The sequence below is a fragment of the Corythoichthys intestinalis genome, chromosome 16, assembly GCF_030265065.1.
Source record: "Corythoichthys intestinalis isolate RoL2023-P3 chromosome 16, ASM3026506v1, whole genome shotgun sequence".
Lineage (NCBI taxonomy): Eukaryota > Metazoa > Chordata > Actinopteri > Syngnathiformes > Syngnathidae > Corythoichthys > Corythoichthys intestinalis.
The window spans coordinates 22,275,642-22,294,769 of record NC_080410.1 but is presented as its reverse complement, the minus strand read 5'-3'; the positions used below and the strand labels follow the sequence as shown (position 1 = coordinate 22,294,769).

The following is a 19,128-nucleotide window of genomic DNA, read 5'->3' as shown; positions in this document are numbered from 1 at the left end:
AGAAAAGGACAATTATTTTCGTCTATGTGACAACAAAAACAACACACCATGAGTCATCTTGTGCTTTACTGCAATCTTCCTCACACTTGAGACTGTTTTAGATGTGAAATTCCATGAGGTCCAGCTGGATAAAAGGGATCAGCACTTGTCAAGAATAGAAGCAATAAGACAAGAAACAAGGGGGGGGGGCAAGCAAGTTAAAGCCCACCTGATCCTCGAACAATAGGGTATAAAGCCTTCATTAATCTAAATATTACAGGCTATAGCGTAATTACAAATGTCATAAATGAGGATTTAACAGTCGGCAATGATGTACTTGAAATAATGGAGTAAGTCACGAGTGACACAGAATGCAGAAGCGGTCAAGCATCACTTCCAGGTGATGCTTTTTTTTTTTTGCTAGGTGATGACTCTGCGAGAGCCTCGGTAACATCACAGAGAACACAATGTGTCTGGTTTCTGTTACCAGGAAGTGGGTCGAGTTATTTATATTTTACAGCACTCGTCCTCGAGGGCTGGCACTCACAGGAAGTAACCTGAAACTTTGAAATTCAAACATTTTTAGAGTGCCCATGTCTCACTCTATGGAAAGGAAAAGAGGAGAGACGATAAAATATGTTTAAATGTTAAAATAATAATAATAATAAACTTAAAGAAGAAGATTCAGCATTGGCAGAGGTGAGTCACTACTGTCGTTACTGCACACTTTGCGTAATACAGAGTTTATGATTAGGTTCTGTGTGTAATGAGGATTTAAAGTTGAATTAAGATAGGCGTTAGGGTTAACAGGTGGGTTGGGATTTTGGGTACTGTTTATGGGGAGTAGCAAGGGCGTGGGTTTGGTCACAATATTGGAAGGGACGATAGAACAGCGTAACCTGCATGCATAAGCAGATTTTAACGGGGAGCCAGGGGACTAGGCCCCCCCGGTGGCCAAAAAGTGTCATTGCATGTAATTGACTTTCCTATATCTATAAAAGTCATAAAGCAATAAAACTGCAAGAAAAATGAATGAAATGGACAAAAAAATTATAATGGGGCAAAATTATTTTTCGAGCACCTTAGACAGCCATTTGCTTTGCATATAATTTAAAAATATATATATTAGAAAAAAATATTTTTTTAAAAATGATTTTTTTGGATTGAAAATATTTTTTTTGATTGAAGTAACTTTTTTGGGATTGAATGATTTAGACACAAATGTCCTAATCATAATATGGCCCAAACACAAAAAGGATGGCTTCAATCAAAGAAGTGTTCAAATGCAAATTTTTCAATCTCAAATATTTTTTCGCATTCTAAAACTTTTTCTATGATTGAAATTTTTCTTTTTTTGATTGAAGGGATTTTTCTGTTTGAAAATGTTTTTTTTTTTTTTTGAAGCAACGTGTTTTTTGATTAAATAATAAAGACAAAAATGCCCAAGCAAAAATGTGGCCCAAACACAAATCAACGTTACTTCAATCAAAAAAGTTGCTTAATCAAAAAAAAACAAAAAAAAACAAAAAAAAATAACTAAAAGAAAAAAATAATAATCAAAGAAAAATAACTTTTACATGCATTTTTTAAATTTTTTTTATTTTTTTGAGTTTCAAATTTATTTTTGCATTCAAACACATTTTTTTAATTGAAGCGACTTTTTTTTGGGTTGAAAATATATATTTTGATTGAAGCAACTTTTTTTTGATTGAATAATAACGACACAAAACTACCTCCATATGGCTCCGCCCAGGGGGATACAATTTTGCCTGGGGTAACTACATTGGCACAACACCAACAGGCGTACCATATTCAATGGATGACGATCTTGGCGAAAAGTATAGCTGTCCTAAGAAGCCTGATTTAGAATTCCCCTCAAGAATGATGGGAAACAAAAAAACGCTCATTGTCAATTTATTATTATAAATATTCTTGTAAGTTAATTTTATTGCTGACGCTGAGTTTCGGGGTCATCAACGTGTTGTGCCCCCCCGCCCCAAAAATCAAACTCTGTCTATGCCTGCATTTACACTTTTTGCTGGGGACGGGACTGGGTACGGGACATTAATAAGACCAAATAGATTGGGTGAACGGGGGTCAGGGCTACATTTCTCACCAGTATCAACCTAATTAATTGATAGGCTAAATGATTAATGCAAAATAAATCTGTATTGACTTATATTAACTTTCACACTGCAATTTAATCCGATCATTTTCCTTAAATCTAGTTGAATAATTTTCTCCATCTTGTTTAGAGTGTTAAAGACTAGTTAACAGATTAATGCGTCAGATTCTTCCATTTACTTTAAGTAAATATTACTATTTGTTCTTGTTAAGCCCATACATCTAAAAGTTGGTGATTTCTCACCTAATTCAAGAAAAATGCTTTCAAATAAGGTTTAGAACAATATCCATTTTTGAATTAAGAACATTTCTGACAAGTTTTAAGATTAAATATGCAAACTTTTTGCTTAAAATAAGTCTGTAAACTTTGTTTCAGCTAGCTATCTTGTTATTTCAAGAAATCTGAGTAAAATTTACTTGAAGCACTGGTGAATAATTTCACTTATTAGTAGATTTACACTGAAAACAAGGGAATTAGTACCCCCCCCCCTCCAGTTTTAAGGAGGTGGGGTTTTCTAAATTACCTGTATAACTGAAGTCATTATATAATGCAAACAGCGTTGCTTAAAAGTTGGTGGGGACAATTTGAGCATCCTGAAAAGTTATGTCCCTACTGTCCCAATACAAACCCTTGGGGAGTAGGGTTGGGATTAGGATAGCATGCTGATTGGAGTCAATGCCGATTGAAGTTTGGGATTCAAGCTGGAGCAAGGTTGCTCTTTCAAGTCCAGTTCCATGGGTTGGGTGTTAAGGTTCCTATCATATTGTTCTCCCCCATTCAGGATTGTTATGAAGCTGCATAAGAAGATTTTGACTCATTACCAATCCTGCACATCACCGGTGGACAAAGAAGGATTTCTCTACAAAAAGGTTCCCAACCAAATATATGAAATTAAAGTACGTTTGAAGCCGAATAATCCCATAATTCTTGCAGAAACAGATGAATGGCTCTTACCATCGGCGCTGGTTCGTCCTGAAAGCCAACCTGCTGTTCTACCAAGAGCGGCCTGGTGACCGTCACCTGCTGGGCGTTATCGTGTTGGAGGGATGCGCGGTGCAAAGAGCCGACGCCGACGGACGCTTCTGCTTCTGTTTGCTCTTCAAGGGGTCTGAAACAAAGAGCTACCGGTTTGCAGCGGGGGATGAAGATACGCTGGAAAGCTGGGTGCGGACTTTGCTGTGCGCCAGCCACTGCTACCTCTCGCTGCTTCTACGAGACCTGCACATGCAGTATCAAGGTAGCCTTATCCGATACCCGCCTATGCTCTTTACAATTGATCCTCTTTCTTGGTGTGTCAAAATCATTACAATGACCCCATCTTTCATTTTTTTTGCAGCGGTAAAGCATCTCCAGGGCTCCGATGACTCTCCCCACAGCACCATAAACCTCAGACGACCACCATTATTGTATTCATCCTTATCAACAGTAGTCATCAAAAAGTCACCCAATCCATGGCACAGGTGGAACACTCAAGTCACCCCCTTGAATGTGCCAACACCGCCATCATACGCCGAGTGGCCCCTGTTGGGGACTGATCCACGGGAGGAGTTCCGTAAACTTCACGAGTACTATGGCCAAGAGGTAAAAAAGGCCCGCGAAGCTTGGCTGACCAGACGGCAGCCTCCAGAGACAAACGTGCAAGATCTCATAGATCTGAGTGAAAAGGGAATTACTCTTTGAGAAGAAAGGAGAAAAGGAACTTGGCATGTTATCTACTTCAAAACACGAGTTTAGGCCACATAATAGCTCAAATGGTAGGTCATCAGCAGATGGAGTGAAAACAAAACAATGTAAGCATGTACATAAGATGATCCATAATTCAATAATAATAATAATAAACAAATAATACATTGTAATTTATGTTATGTTTTGGTAATATTTAACCCCTTCAGACAGGCATTTTTTTCCTGCTGTGCACACACAAAAAATCTGCGCTGATTTTTACTCTTCTCAAACACCAGAACAAAGTGCATTTTTTGGGTCGGAGGTATTGCATGCTTTTATTGGTTATTTTTAATGTTAATGTGCTTTTGATGAGAAATGAGCTCTTTACGTTATCCTTTTTGAAGTTCCGTTTGGTCAGCCATTTTCAAAGAGCCAAAAATAGCAAAGAGGGCATGCCAAGCCTCATGATTTGATTTCAATGGGTAAAGTTTCATCCAATCATTTCCCAGAAGTGGCAATAGCAACTAAATTCAGTGTATTTATTGGTTTAGAGACGCGAAAGCATCATGTCCTTCAGCAGCAAGCTTAGGTCTGAAGGAGTTAATTTCTTGTAATTAATCAATCAAATGATCATGATCACCCCAAAGGCGTAGGAATGGTCTCAACATTGGTAGGGACGATATAACAGCATAACCTGCATGTACACTTTTTGCTTAGGACGGGACGTTCATAAAACCAAACAGATTAGGTGCACAGAGGTAGGGGCTACATTTCTCACAAATATGAACCTAATTAATTGATAGGTTTAATAATCAATGCAAAATAAATCTGTATTGACATACACTAACTTTTCATATGTTTTGGTTCAGGTCATACAACCTTCGATTCAAACCTTTGTTTTCAAAAACTACTAAAGAAACATTTTGAAAAACCTAAGCCAGAATAATTGTCTAGATTTTATTAGCATATTTAAATAGCAATATTTGAACATAATTTAAATTATATTAACATAAACAATAAATACAAACTTGTTGATAATCGCTTAACTATCCATGAATAAAAAAAAAAAAACATTTGTCTCAAGACCACGCCACATTGTCTGTTTAAATAAAGAAATTATATATAACTGAAAATTCTTAGTCAGGGAATAACAAAAATAGATAAAAATTGGGCCTTCCTGAAAGTAAAACACGACTGATTTTGTCCACAAGTGCAGCCAAACACAACAACAAAAATGAAAGCTCCTTTGGACTACTTTAAGACCACATAAACAAAATAAAAATGAAAATTGGGGAGAAAGGGTTTAACCTCAGCTCACTACATTTCTCACAGTTTAATTAACGCTAACACTAGAAAACAGATACAGGAGGACGCTTCTCTCTAAGCAGCTTCCTACTCGAGTTTTTTTGGGTTAGCAAATTCACACAGCTTAATGTTATCCTAACTCTGATAAGGTTAGACTTTCAGTAGTAAAATATCTGGTGTGTTCCCCACCTCCACGACATTGACGCCTTTTTACATTACTTGCTGCTGCTGGCTGAACTAAACTTCTAACATCCTTCCTCTTCGAAGGGGGCGGAGGAGGCGGCATGTTGTCGACATGTTGTATTCCTGTCAGAGCTGTGAGTGTGTGTGTGTTGGTGTGTTGGTCAAGTCATCAGCCAATCAAACGTCCGTTTGAGAAAAAAATGGACCAGCACATGTCTGAACATAATGAAAAAGATTCACTTACCGTATTTTTCGGACTATAAGTCGTACCTGACTATAAGTCGCACCAGTCATAAAATGCCCAGCGAAGAGGAAAAAAACATATACAGTATAAGTCGCACCAGAATATAAGTCGCATTTTGGGGGGAAATTTACTTGATAAAATCCAACACATAGAACAGATGTCATCTTGAAAGGCAATTAAAAAAAATACAATATTACATTGCTATTAAGAGTTATTCAGATAACTATAGCATAAAGAGCTTGCTAACAAGTTTACAAAACACCCATGTCACTCCAAAACAACATGTGAAATGATATAATAATGTCTTAATAATTTCACACATAAGTCGCTCCAGAGTATAAGTCGCACCCCCAGCCAAGCTATGAAAAAAACTGCGACTTATAGTCAGGGGTGAAAATGGGCCAGAACGGTCAGGAACGCAGTTCCGGTATAAGATTCAGGGCCAGAACGCAGTTCCGGTATAAGATTCACGGTGCTTTGATTCTGAAAAAATGACAGCAAATGTCAAAACTCTATGTAAAAAAAAAAAAAAAAATGCTAAGCTGCCACACATGCATTTCAGCTCCAAGAAGAAAACAATCTTCAGATTTACATACACAAGTGGTAACAACAAGCATAATGAAGTGCTTGTGTAGCGTAATCTGTCTCCACCAATATTTATTATTGATTTTATTCCACGGACGGCATGGAGGTTTCCCCAGCTGCTGCAGTTATCTGAGTCTGACGATGATGAGTCACGTCAATGTGCGAATGCACGCAGCAAAGCAAAACGCCTGGACTCATTTATCCGTTCAATCAGCAGAGATGGTTAGCTCTGATTGGTTCAAATGTGCATGTTTTCTGGAATAGCAAAAAAAAAAAAAACTTGTTAAATTGATGTGACAAAAAAGAGCATTGCAACATAAAATGGATCAAATATTTAAGAGCAATGAAAGAGTTGAGGAGGCTTATTTGTCATATTTAGTTTTATTTGCTCTGATGGGGAGGTTCAGAACATCTTAGCTGTCAATGTGCACTTTGGACTATTTGTTCATTTATGTTAGGCTACTTATTTATTTCCTTATGATTGAAAAAAGTCAATGTTTGCACGATCTTCAAACTTTATTCCATTTCACTATGCATAATATAAGTCATTTGTACTTATTTTTTTTAAATGTATGTTACATATATGTTTATTATTTTTAAAAAAATGGTTACATTAACTTCAATTTGAATATATATCCTATGTTCTTAAGCAATTAGTATGTGAGGAATTGAGGGAAAATAAAAATTAGGAGATGGCGGTTGGGGTTATTGCTGTTTTTGTTAACTTTTATTTTGCAAATCATTGAAAAAATACAATTTTGAATGAAAAATAAATAAAATTTCTGGCTCCTTGGCGACCTTCACGTCGGGGAGTTCCGGCAAGAAATTCTAGCCACTTTCACCCCTGCTTATAGTCCAAAAAATACGGTAATAATTAGAGGCATCCCGATCGATTTTTTTTTATTTTTTATTAACATGTTAAAATATTTAACGCAATTAACGCATGCGCTGCACGACCCACTCACGGATTGTCGCGTTCAATGTGTAATGGCGCCGTTTTACCTATATATAAAAGGCAGTGTAAAATGAGTAGAATGAATTTTGGCAGCCTTTGAAGACTTTTTTTAATTGGCTAAAGTCTTACAATCCCTCTCCCTACAACTAGAAATATCGTGGGAAGCAATGTGGGGAAGAAAGATAGTGATTGATCTATTTCTTAATACGCTATCTTATTTCCCAATGCAGAGAAGATATATCAATTGGTACCACTACGCACAGTCATGGTTGCACTTCCCATCATGCATATGGGCAGAACAGTTAAATGGCTACAGTATCATTTACTGAAAGCTCAACAAATACACTAGATGGCAATATTTAGTCACAATATACAAAGTCACATGTATCCTTTAAGAATTACAAGTCTTTCTATCCGTGGATCCTTCTCACAGAAAGAATTTTAATAATGTAAATGCCATCTTGAGGATTTATTGCCATAATAAACAAATACAGTACTTATGTACTGTATGTTGAATGTATATATTCGTCTGAGTTTTATTCTTTTTTTTTTCTTAATGCATTGCCAAAATGTACATGATCGGGAAAAATTATCGGAAATGATTGGATTTGAATCGGGAGCAAAAAAAAAAAGCAATCGGATCGGGAAATATCGGGATCGGCAGATACTCAAACTAAAATGATCGAGATCAGATCGGGAGCAAAAAAACATGATCTGAACCAGAGGTTGCGCTAGACGTTTTCGTTGTCTGTCATTTTGACTGACAGGGTCATAAAAATCCGGTCATAATCTATTTTTACCCGTCACTTAAATTTTTAAAATCATAATAATGACATATTCAATAGTATTTAGTTTTCATTCATTTTTAATTGATATTCTGACCGAACAAGCTTAACAGAGAATCCAAACCGTGCCGTCACAGATCAAGCAGATGAATATGTTACTTATTCTCCGCAGTGAAAAAAACAGCTGACTGTGGCCCCAGTAGGTAGGCTACATATGGAACAATGAAATTAACAGTTCACCTGCTGTGGCCTGAACGCAGTCTCACACTCTGTACCCCCTCCTGACCTCCTTGCTGCCGCTTGCTCGCTCAGTAGTTGCCGAGGGCTGATTGCTTGTTTGTCCTTCATCCTCCACTGCATCAGTCCCTCTTTTTTCACCTCTTTTATCAACACCATCGTCGTTTTGGGGCTTTTTGAAGAAACTTCGGACCAGGGGTCGCGTTAACCGAATATTTTCCGTCGTTGACCGATTTTTTAAAAACAGTGACGGAAAAAACTGAAGTTCATCCGTCATTTTGACCGGTTGCAATTCACACCCCAGACCACAGGGTGGCGAGTGAGCTTATTAATTAGCTATTGTCTCTCTTGATGCATGACGTCGTTGGCCTTACTCTGAAAAATGTCAAGGCAACTGAGTGTCCGAAGTTTCTTCAAAAAGCCCCAAAACGACGATGGTGTTGATAAAAGAGGTGAAAAAACAGGGACTGCACAAGCGGGCACGCAATTCAAGTCCATGCGCACCAGGAGGAAAGTGTGAGACTACGTTCAGGCCACAGCAGGTGAACTGTTAAATTCATTGTTCCATATGCTACATATGGTAGGCTACCTAACTACTGGGGCCACAGTTAGCTGTTTTTGTCACTGCGGAGAAAAAGTTACATATTCATCTGCTTGATGTGTGATGGCACGGTGTGGATTCTCTGTTAAGCTTGTTCGGACAGAATATTAATTTAAAATGAATGAAAACTAAATACTATTGAATATGTTGAAGCGGTATGCAATGTTAAGAGTCTTGTTAGCTGTAGGCGCACTATCCTAGACCCCTCACTATCCACTCGCGGGGGCCTGCGCTTGTCAGTGACGTTCCTTATTCTCGCTATATGATTATACAACTTTAACATTTGTTAATAATACGCTCTGTGTGTAGTATCATCCATCGCTTTTCCTTTTTAAATGGGCACTTATAAGCGAACGCAAGAAGTAACAACGGGAACATTTTTAAACAGGCATTTCACGGGAGAGCATTTCGACTCTTCGGGGAAACATATAGCGAGAGCGAGTGAATAGAGAGGGGACCGCGCGCGGCTCTTAAGTGTCTCTGTCACGTGACTGTCGTAGCCGGTAAACGCGCTCAGCCAAATGGACACACAAGTACGGAAGATGAATTATGTCAAACAAAGGGTCTCCACAATGTCATTATCATCATTTAAAAAATTTAAGTGACGGGTAAAAATAGATTATGACCGGATTTTTATGACCCTGTCAGTCAAAATGACAGACAACGAAAAAGTCTAGCGCAACCTCTGCTTCGGACACTCAGTTGCCTTGACATTTTTCCGACGTCATGCATCAAGAGAAACAATAGCTAATTAATATGCTCACTCGCCACCCTGTGGTCTGGGGTGTGAATTGCAACCTGTCAAAATGACAGATGGACTTGTTTTTTCCGTCACCGTTTTAAAAAAACAGTCAACGACGGAAAATATTCGGTTAACGCGACCTCTGATCTGAACAACCCTAGTATTAATGAAAGGGTCAATTCTATCCTTAGAACATATGAAAATACAATCTAAATAACTAATATAACTGAAGTCATTTTATAATGCAAGGTTACTTGAAGTTGGTGGGGACAATTTGCGCATCCTGAAAAGTTGGTTGTGCCCTATGCAAACCTACACCCTTGAATCAACCACAGCAAAACGAGCCTCCCAGGTAGAAGTGTTATCTATTTTCTACCAACAGAAGGCGCCACATACTATATAATCAACTTGTCTGCTTGTTAAAGTGAAATATTTAGGAACGTACATTGCAAGAGATAAATAAAAAAATAAATAAATACTTTCAGAATCTATATCAGGTTAGATGTCTTGCAATAACACCTCAAAAAGTCAACTTAGAGGTTCAAAAATATTACCCTGTTACTAACTTACTACAGCCACACTCTCAGACAGCTAGACAGGCTGGCAGACAAGAATGCCAATCAAGTCAGAATGATGGATGGTTTTGGAAACGCATGCCAAGGGATGGTGTCACGTTGCATATGCCAACATGCGACGTACAGACGTGTCAGCGTATGTGTGACGTGACGGGTGAGGAAGGTCAGTCTGTACACGAGAAAGAGCAGAAAAAGGAGACAGGTTGTTGTTATGTTCATTATCACGGGTTAAGATGTGTGTAATAGCTGCTGTCTGTTTGAAACCAAAATAGCAGTCTTGCTGTGATGAATATGGATATTACTGTACAGGTAATGCTGCTATGTGAAGCTGACTTCTGGGCTAAATTTTAAAAACAAAAAACAAAATGGGCTTTTACTACCAAAATGGCAATCTTCCTGTGTGTTTTCAGGCATGGCTTCTTCGAATTTTTTTCTCATGATCGTCACGCACATCACATTGCGAAGAGAAACAGGTTTCGGCTTCTCTATTATGTGGGCCCATCAAAAAATTATCTGTAGGCCAGCAAAGGGCCCCCAGTCACACTTTCAACAGTTTATGTTTCAGCACCATAAAGAAGAAAGGTTCTTTAAAGACCAAATGACAGCGTGGCATCGTACATCAATCATCCAACAAGGTGGTGACAGTTACGTATGGCCAAGGTCAAAGGTCATCTGACACAAGCGACAGGGGGTCAGGGGCGACCAAGGCCCAGGTTGCTCCATAATAAATAATCAGGCCTCAACTGTATGCGGTTAAGAGGTGAACCAGCACAGCAGGTGAAAAAAGATCCGTGGAAACATAAACAGTCAATAATAGCCTCAACCGATGGGTGGTTTGTTAATGAAATGAGCGCGGATTAAGGATGGGTAAATTTGGACACAAAAACACAAACACGAGCAAAACGTTTTGTGAGGGTTTGAGCTCCCCCCGCGCATCCGCCACCCCTCGCAAGCCCTTGGCGGTGGCTCAAGTTTATTTTGCTATTTCGGTCACGCCCAGCTGTCCCCTTTTTCCTGCGAACGTCTGCTGCCATCACCAACGACATCCCGAGTAATCCCCTTATGTTTCGGCTAGGGAGGGGCCTTAGAAACGTAGTGGGGTTTAAAAGTGGAGGAGGTCCCGATTGGCAAACAGGTGCAGAAAATGCCAAGCAGCAAAGTCACACCTTTGCACAGAGAGCATACAGACAGAGATTAACGGTGTGTTCATGTGTCTGACATGTTGTCGTTCATTTTCACGCTCCAGTGAAGGCTCATAAATTTTATGATGACAGGCAGTCAGAAAGAAGACTTAGCAGTTAGTGATGTGGACAATAGTGAACAAATTTTCACTGCTTTTATGCCAAGTTAAACATAATTACAATTCTGTATTTAAAACAAGCAAATCACTTTGGCTTAGGAGCCCCTGCTAGCATAATGCTAACAACAACAAAAAAAACACCATAGACAGGCTAAACAAAAGTAGGGCTTATAACCATAAGTGGATTTTAAGGGGGGGCTGGAAGGGCCAGGCCCCCCCTGGTGGCCGAAAAGTGTCATTGCATGAAATTGACTTTCCTCTATCTATATAAAAATTGTAAAGCAATAAAACTGCAACAAAAATGAATGAAATGAACAAAAAAATATATTTTTATAATGGGTCAAAATTATTTTTCGAACAGATCATGTGACTAGGAGGGCAATTTTATTTTTCAAATGAGTTTTTTCTTCGATTGATTTTTTTTGGGGGGGGGAGGGGGGGTTGAATGATTTAGACACAAATGTCCTACCATAAATGGTCCAACACAAAAATCAAAGAAAACTTTTTCAATGAAAAAGCTGAAGTGGCTGGGGAGAGGGAAGTCTGGGCTTCCCTGCTAAAGCTGCTGCCCCCGCGACCCGACCCCGGACTAAGCGGAAGATAATGGATGGATGGATGGATGAAAAATTAAGTGTCAAAATGCAAATTTTTCGATCTCAAATATTTTTTCACATTCAAAACGTTTTCTATGATTGAAATTTTTCCTTTTTTTGATTAAATTTATTTTTCTTTTTGAAGATATACATTTTTTGAAGCATCTTATTTTTTTAATTGAATAATAAAGACAAAAACATCCACACACAGAACACAAATCAACTTTACTTCAATCAACAAAAACTTGACTCCTATCAAAAAACCAAAAAAAATCAATAAAGAAATAGCTTTCACATGCATTTTTTGGGAGTTTCAATTTTTTTTTTGCAATTTTTTTGATTGAAGCGAATTTTTTGGGGGGGATTAAATAATAAAGACACAAATCTACCTCCATATGGCTCAGCCCAGGGGATACATTTTTTGACTGAAGTAACTACATTGGCACAACACCGGCAGGCGTACCATATTCAATGGTTGAAGATCTTGGCGAAAAGTATTGCCTAAGCAGCCTGATTCAGAATTCCCCTCAAGAATGATGGGACACAAAAAACCCTCATTGTCAACTTATTTTTATAAATATTCTTGTAAGTTAATTTTATTGCTGACACTGCGTTTCGGGGTCATCAACATGTTGTGCCCCCCCTGCCCAAAAGTCAAACTCCGCCTATGCTCATAACCCCCTATTTAAACACAAATTGTGGCACCATCCATGAAAACAGACAATAATCACATGTATATTATTTACCTTCTGCAAACAATGGTGAATATTATTGGAACTTGTTATGTCACTAAGAGAAGTGCTGAATCTTCTCCATTTTGTGTATATGACTGTGTTATATTGCCTCCTGGTGGTTGGGTGAACCAAAAGGAGCAGCAAAATGAATTGAATTGAAACATGAACTCATTATAAACAAACTGTTCAATACTTTTCATTCTATTTAATTTTATTGTAAATCTTTGTTTTCATAACGTCCTATTGCAGTGATGGCTGTTTTCATCAAAAAAAAAAAAAAAAAACTTTAATTTTTGTTCCGCAAGATAAATATTTCATTAAGGAAGTATTAATATTCTGAATTTGTGTGATGTCATTGAATGTGACATGATTCCCCGGGAGCCGTGCACATACACGGTCAAGGCGGCGTGGATTGCATATTCACGATGATATCCCACCGAGGTCCCAAAAATAAAAGCGTCTAGTGTCGGCGTGGAACACAAGGAGTGGGAAGGGAGGAGGGAGCGCTCGTTCCTCAGTCCTTCGAGCATCCGTGTCCTCAATGTCCTTATTAGTCCACGTGGGACGGAGGACCCGCTCCAAGCTCCCTCGGCTATCAGGTTGACTTTAATTCCAAGACTCCCCACATCTATTTCGGCTCTCCTGTAAGAGGATACGCCGTCACCGCCGTTCTGTCTCATCGGCTATTGCCATCCGCTCGTCCCTAAGCATCCTCCCCTCTCGCTCTCTTTTTTATCCCCCATCCAAACTTGAGGCTGTGGCTAAAGTTAGACAAGGGGGCCCAGGGCTATATAAGCCCCCCGGGGGCAAATGACCAACGCGGTTTCACCCTCTCCTCTCTTTCTTCATCGTCCCAAACCTCTGCTCTCAGCGTCTCGAGATGGTGAGTAGCTGCCCCGCCGACGTGGACTCACTTGCTTCGACTACATTTTCACCCTACATCCTGGAATTATTTGTTTTTTCTTGTTGTTTACCTTGGAAGAAGACCACCCATTTAAGGATGCAAAATATATTATTAATATGACTAATGTATTGGATCACAGGAACAAGGACCATAATTTGTTTTTTTTTCCAATTCCAAAGCCTAATTTAGCATGAGTTACATTAGCATATGTGAGAAAGGAAATAAGTGATGTGGAGTAAACAAATAAAATTAATAAATCACAACCTAGCAAGAAGGCTATTCATTATTTCACGTAAGCAAAAGTAAGACAACAAGCAAGTCAAGGCAAGTATGTATGGAAGTAAAAATCCTAAGAAAGAAACTAAGTATGCATAGGCAACAAGAAGTTCGTTGGCAAGCAAAGCGGCACAAGTAAAAAAAAATGTGTGTAAGGATGTAGACAAGCAAGTAAGCAATGAAGCAAGGATTTACTTAATTAAGCAAAAATAACGTAAATTGATTGTGTAAGCAAGCAAGTAAAGCAAGAAAATACAGGAAAGAGAGTCAGAAATTGAATGGGCAAGTAGGTAGTAAGAGTCAAATCACTATAAGTAAAAAAATAATTTCGCAAAATTTTTGATGACGGTAAGCTAGTGATAGCAAGTATGTCCTTAATAGTAAAGAGCCATCCTAACAAGTAAATAAGAATGTAAATACATGTAAGCAAAAAAAAAAAAAAAATGCTATCGATCAAGCACATTTCAAAAGTTTCTGTAAAAGCAAGTTGGTAAAAGTATGCTTGACAACAATAAAGCAACAAAGTAAATAGATAAGAGAGCAAGACAATAAGTAAGCAAACAACGTAAGCATGAAAGTGAACAAGAATCAAAGTAAGCAGGTGTTAGAAAGTGAGCAAATAAACAGAAGTATATAAAAGAGTAAGTCGAACTATGTAATTAAGCAAATATGCAGATGTTAAACCTTGATTTGAATGAAGACTTCAATCATCCTTATCAATAACAAATTAACTTTTCTTCTCGATTCGTCACACAGGCACCCAAGAAGGCCAAGAGGAGGCAGGCAGCCGGAGACAGCGGCTCCTCCAACGTGTTCTCCATGTTTGAGCAGAGTCAGATTCAGGAGTACAAGGAGGTGAGTACCCACCCCACCCAAATTCAATAACTTGTTGGACCCACTTGCACTTAATTTCCTCTATGGTTGCTATTTGCCCCACACCTCCTAAACACCAACAAACCATTCACTTATGACACTTAAACAAGCACATCGTTTGCACTGAGATGAAATGTCCGACGCCTCCTTCCTGTTTAGCTTACCTTTGACCTCCCCTGTCCAGCTGTCACTCCACCCCAAAATTACACCTCACACCAGGGCTGTACATAAATTCCCCCTAGAATAGGGCCATCACATACAAGACTATCTTTGATCATGATGCCATCTTGCGGGAAGCATTAGCATGGCGGCCAAGATTCAAATCAAAGATCTTAAGTTTCATCTGAGGAGACGAATCACACAGCTGCTCCCTGCTCGTCCCAATTTAACTGTAAGGAAAGCTGGTGGAATGTGACTACTGTACTGCAAGGACCTCGCTCAGTAAGGGGAAACTCTTATTGACAAGCATCCAGAAGGTTTTAGCTTTCCACATGAACTCAAACGAGAACCCAATATATCTTGGGTGTCCTTCATGTCTCCATTAATTTGTCTTCTCGTAGGCCTTCACAATCATCGACCAGAACAGAGACGGCATCATCAGCAAAGATGATCTGAGGGACGTTCTGGCCTCTTTGGGTAAAGTATTTTTCTCAACTCTACAAGTGAGGTTTATTTAGGAAGCCCTTAATCATTAAATTCATAGGGCTTCACATGCCCCCAGTTCACAAAAATCAACATCCAACATCACTCACCCAGACATGAAAAAAACAACAACAACCAAATCATTTTTCCTTAGGAATGCCCTTGCTAGCTTAATGCTAACATAAAATGGAACATGCCACAAACCAGCAAATAACACTTGGTATACCCTCTCGAAGCAACCAATATTTGAACACAAATTGGTGAGTAATCCATGGAGACAAACAATAATCCCAAAAATAATCTTTATACAATGCAAACAATGATGAATATTACTCTAGTTTGTGAGTGATTGAGAGTAGTCGTGAAACCTTGACAAGGGCAGGACGACAGACTTATCAAATTTCCATATGTTTGTGTTCCAAGTGCTTATTACTGCAATCTGATCTTCTTCTATCCTCGTTGCAGGCCAGCTGAATACGAAGAACGAAGAGCTGGAGGCCATGATCAAGGAGGCCAGCGGCCCCATCAACTTCACCGTCTTCCTCACCATGTTCGGCGAGAAGCTGAAGGGTAGGTTTTTAGCTATTTCATACCAAGAGTAATCTATAATTACTTTTTTTTCTTTCTTCATTAATGACCTAATTTCCTTCACAGGCGCTGACCCCGAAGACGTCATTCTCAGCGCCTTCAAGGTCCTGGACCCCGAGGGTACCGGAACCATCAAGAAGCAGTTGTGAGTTTTACTCTTCATCTTCACATTTCTTTAGTAGGGTTTCCTCAGTAGGGTCATGCTTGACATTGACAAAGATAAACTTCCAATTCATTTAAACAAGGAGGACTGGTTGTTAATGCTCATCATTCAGCGCCATTGACGGCACAGGACGTCCAATCCAAACTGGGAGGGGCGAATTTGCCCTCTCCCAGTCCAAATGGATCGGACATCTAGCGTCGTCAGTGGCAGGCAAAGAATTAGGTTCAACTTTTTTCTTTTAAAGGGATACATTGTTTGTTAATAATATGTACTGCAGTGACTGTAAGTCATTTTTTATTCTATTCTATTCTAACTATTTTCTCCTTCGTGTCTTCAGCTTGGAGGAGCTCCTGACCACTCAGTGCGACAGGTTCTCCAAGGAGGAGGTAAACTGTCTATTTCTGCTTTTGAATCTTTTTTTTAAATTTTTTTTTATTCAGACATCATGTATGGCTTAGATCAGTGGCCCTCAAAGTGTGGCACGCGGGCTCCCTCTATTGATACTGAAGGAATGTGACCTTTTAGCAAGATTGCTAGAATCAAAACAGCCCAATCGCCAGAACCGCGCTCGCGCAATTCCAACGACCCGGGTCGGCGGACCCCGACAACCCGGCCAAAAGGCCAAACTCCACGCATTCACCTTAGTTTTAAGTTTAACCCCTTGCACTGACTACATTTTAAAAGCTGGAAAAAAAAGCTTCAAAATACAAGTTGACAATTTATTCCAAGTCGGCAGCAATCATACAGATCAGAGAGACCCAGGTGAGGAGGCAAACTGGATCCAGGGTCACCATATCACAAGTCAACAAAAGATTCCTGGGAAAAATGACAACGATTAGTTAAACATTCAGTATTTTTTAAGGCTCTCGCGGGCCGGTATGTGAGCCGGAAGATGGGTTTAGGATAATCTTCTGTTGCAGGTTGGGCTGTATAATTCGTGCGTCATAGTTGCGGAGTCACCGTTACTGAAGCAACCGGAGTAGGAGGTTTTGTCCACCTTAGCGCCAAAGAGGCACTGAGTGTTCAAGTTCTCAGCCTTGGTCTTCTTGTGTTATCAGTGTGATATCAGGCTTTCTTTGTGGTAAAGCAGCATGCCTCGTCCTTGTTCTGGACAGTCCATAGTTGGCCCCACAGAAGAGCTGATGGCGGCCTTTTGGTGGGCCAGACATGGGCTTGTAGATGTCTTGCCTATCACCTGCTTGTCAGAGTCAATCTCGCTCAGTCAGCTGCATGACACACGCGTTGGGCTTCCGTGGTCAGAAGGTGTCCTGTATCTCTTATGCCCTATTCTGCCCGTTGTCTTGGCGCTGCAATTTCCAGTCATTCCAAGTCCATAATATCAAGTATATTTTGCTTGTTTTTTAAAACTATGATATAAATTCTATTTATTTTATATTAGGTGTGTTAGAGTAATACAAACTGCCAAAAGTAAATATGAGAAAAGGTATTATTTCCTTCAATACGCAAAAGAATTAAGTTGAAGTTAAGTTGAATTAAGTTTAAATTGAGAATAACATTTCAAAGTAAACTGACTCCTTCACTTCTTGTCACCCCCCCCCTCAGATCAAGAACATGTGGGCCGCCTTCCCCCCTGATGTCGCGGGCAACGTTGACTACAAGAACATCTGCTACGTCATCACACACGGAGAGGAGAAGGAGGAGTAAGAAGACTGGAAGAAAGACGACAAATCCCTTCGCTTTTTCCTGCCTTCCCTCTCCTTCCTACTTCCCTGCCTGCTTCCCTCCATCCCACCCTCCGTGTGTACCCGTGGGGTCACCCCCCGCCCTATCCCCCCTTCTCTCGTTCAAAGCAGAGACTTGCGGGGGCTCACGGGATGTCTGTGTCGGCTTATGGGGGAACAGGGGATGCTTTTCAATAAAAAATGACGTCATCATTCGTATACGCCAGCCATCTTCTTTCCACGCGTCCTCTTGAGACCACCTGGGGGGGCCCTCATTCCCATTCCGAAGAGGTCCTCTGGGGCTGGAAGGGATGACACATGAAGGGAGAAGAGGGACGTCCCCGAAAGAAAACATTCACATCTTCGGCGACGTTTCCTCCTCTGCTCTTCACGGCGTGGTCGCCGGCCTCCTCTTCCTTCGTAAATTGCTCCACGACGTCCCTATTCATCTCGCCTTTCCTCTGTACTGAATAAAAAGGGACAAACTGTGAATAAAACCTCTTTCCTTTTGTACAAGTGTGTCTGTGCTTAGTGGCTCTTTGTTGGGATCAGGGGCAGGACTGGACGGATTTTGTGTGTCCACCATTTTGGAGGTCAAGAACAAGGGTAAGCTAAGCTTGAAGGTGAAAAGCAAAAAGGGTTTTTCAGATTCTCATTTTTGGCTTTGGGACTATCCACTCATTTGTACATTTTTAATGTTTTTTTTCAGTCCCAGGCCAGTCAAGACCAGTACTGATTTGCTATTCTTCAACTTCATAACTGTCATTTTAACCAATTGGCTGCCATTGACAAAGTAACTTAAAATGAAACACAACAGAATGAAAAGAGTCACGATTGGAACTCCATCGTGAATAACACTGAGATTTAAAGGACCTAATAAAACACTATATCACCACCCCTTTAGAGGACTGAAACATGTATGTTCACAAAAATCCAACGTTTCTTCATCTTAAAATGGCTCAAATGGTATAAAAAGATGAATCTTGACAGTTACCACTAGGCAATGCATAATTTTTCACCATTAATTAGGGTTGCCACCTGTCCCTTAAAATAAGGAACAATCTGAAATTGGGAATTAAATGTTGCATTCTGTATTGAAGTAATGCGTAATATAAATGAATAGATACATTTCTATGCATTTTAGGACTTTTTGGGATGTCCCTTTTTTCATCCGCCTGTACAGCTTTTGTGTGCGAGGAGGGCGTCCCGTATTTCTTATTTCTGAAAGGTGGCAACCCTACCGTTAATAATTAGATGAAACAATACGTTGACTTTTTTGAATGTCAAATTTTGCCGTAAGAAAATAAAGTCAACTTATTATGGCTATGACAACGACAGTAAGATTTGTTTTGCATATGAAGATGTCAATAGACCCTACCCACGTGACGTCAC

The 19,128-nt window shown here is 39.6% G+C and overlaps 2 protein-coding genes across 2 annotated transcripts; both read left to right on the top strand.

The window, feature by feature from the left end:
* The first annotated feature begins 509 nt into the window (after positions 1-509).
* pheta2 (PH domain containing endocytic trafficking adaptor 2) lies at positions 510-7,618 on the top strand. The gene is made up of 4 exons (XM_057817109.1): positions 510-678; positions 2,886-2,973; positions 3,038-3,341; positions 3,441-7,618. Exons 2-4 carry the CDS (start codon positions 2,893-2,895, stop codon positions 3,782-3,784), a joined length of 729 nt encoding a protein of 242 aa, XP_057673092.1. The 5' UTR covers positions 510-678; positions 2,886-2,892; the 3' UTR covers positions 3,785-7,618.
* Positions 7,619-13,332: 5,714 nt separating this feature from the next.
* Positions 13,333-18,249, top strand: mylpfa (myosin light chain, phosphorylatable, fast skeletal muscle a). The gene is made up of 7 exons (XM_057817807.1): positions 13,333-13,491; positions 14,545-14,643; positions 15,222-15,297; positions 15,769-15,873; positions 15,958-16,036; positions 16,392-16,440; positions 17,618-18,249. The coding sequence occupies exons 1-7, from the start codon at positions 13,489-13,491 to the stop codon at positions 17,717-17,719; spliced, it is 513 nt and encodes a 170-aa protein (XP_057673790.1). The 5' UTR covers positions 13,333-13,488; the 3' UTR covers positions 17,720-18,249.
* The last annotated feature ends 879 nt before the right edge of the window (positions 18,250-19,128 follow it).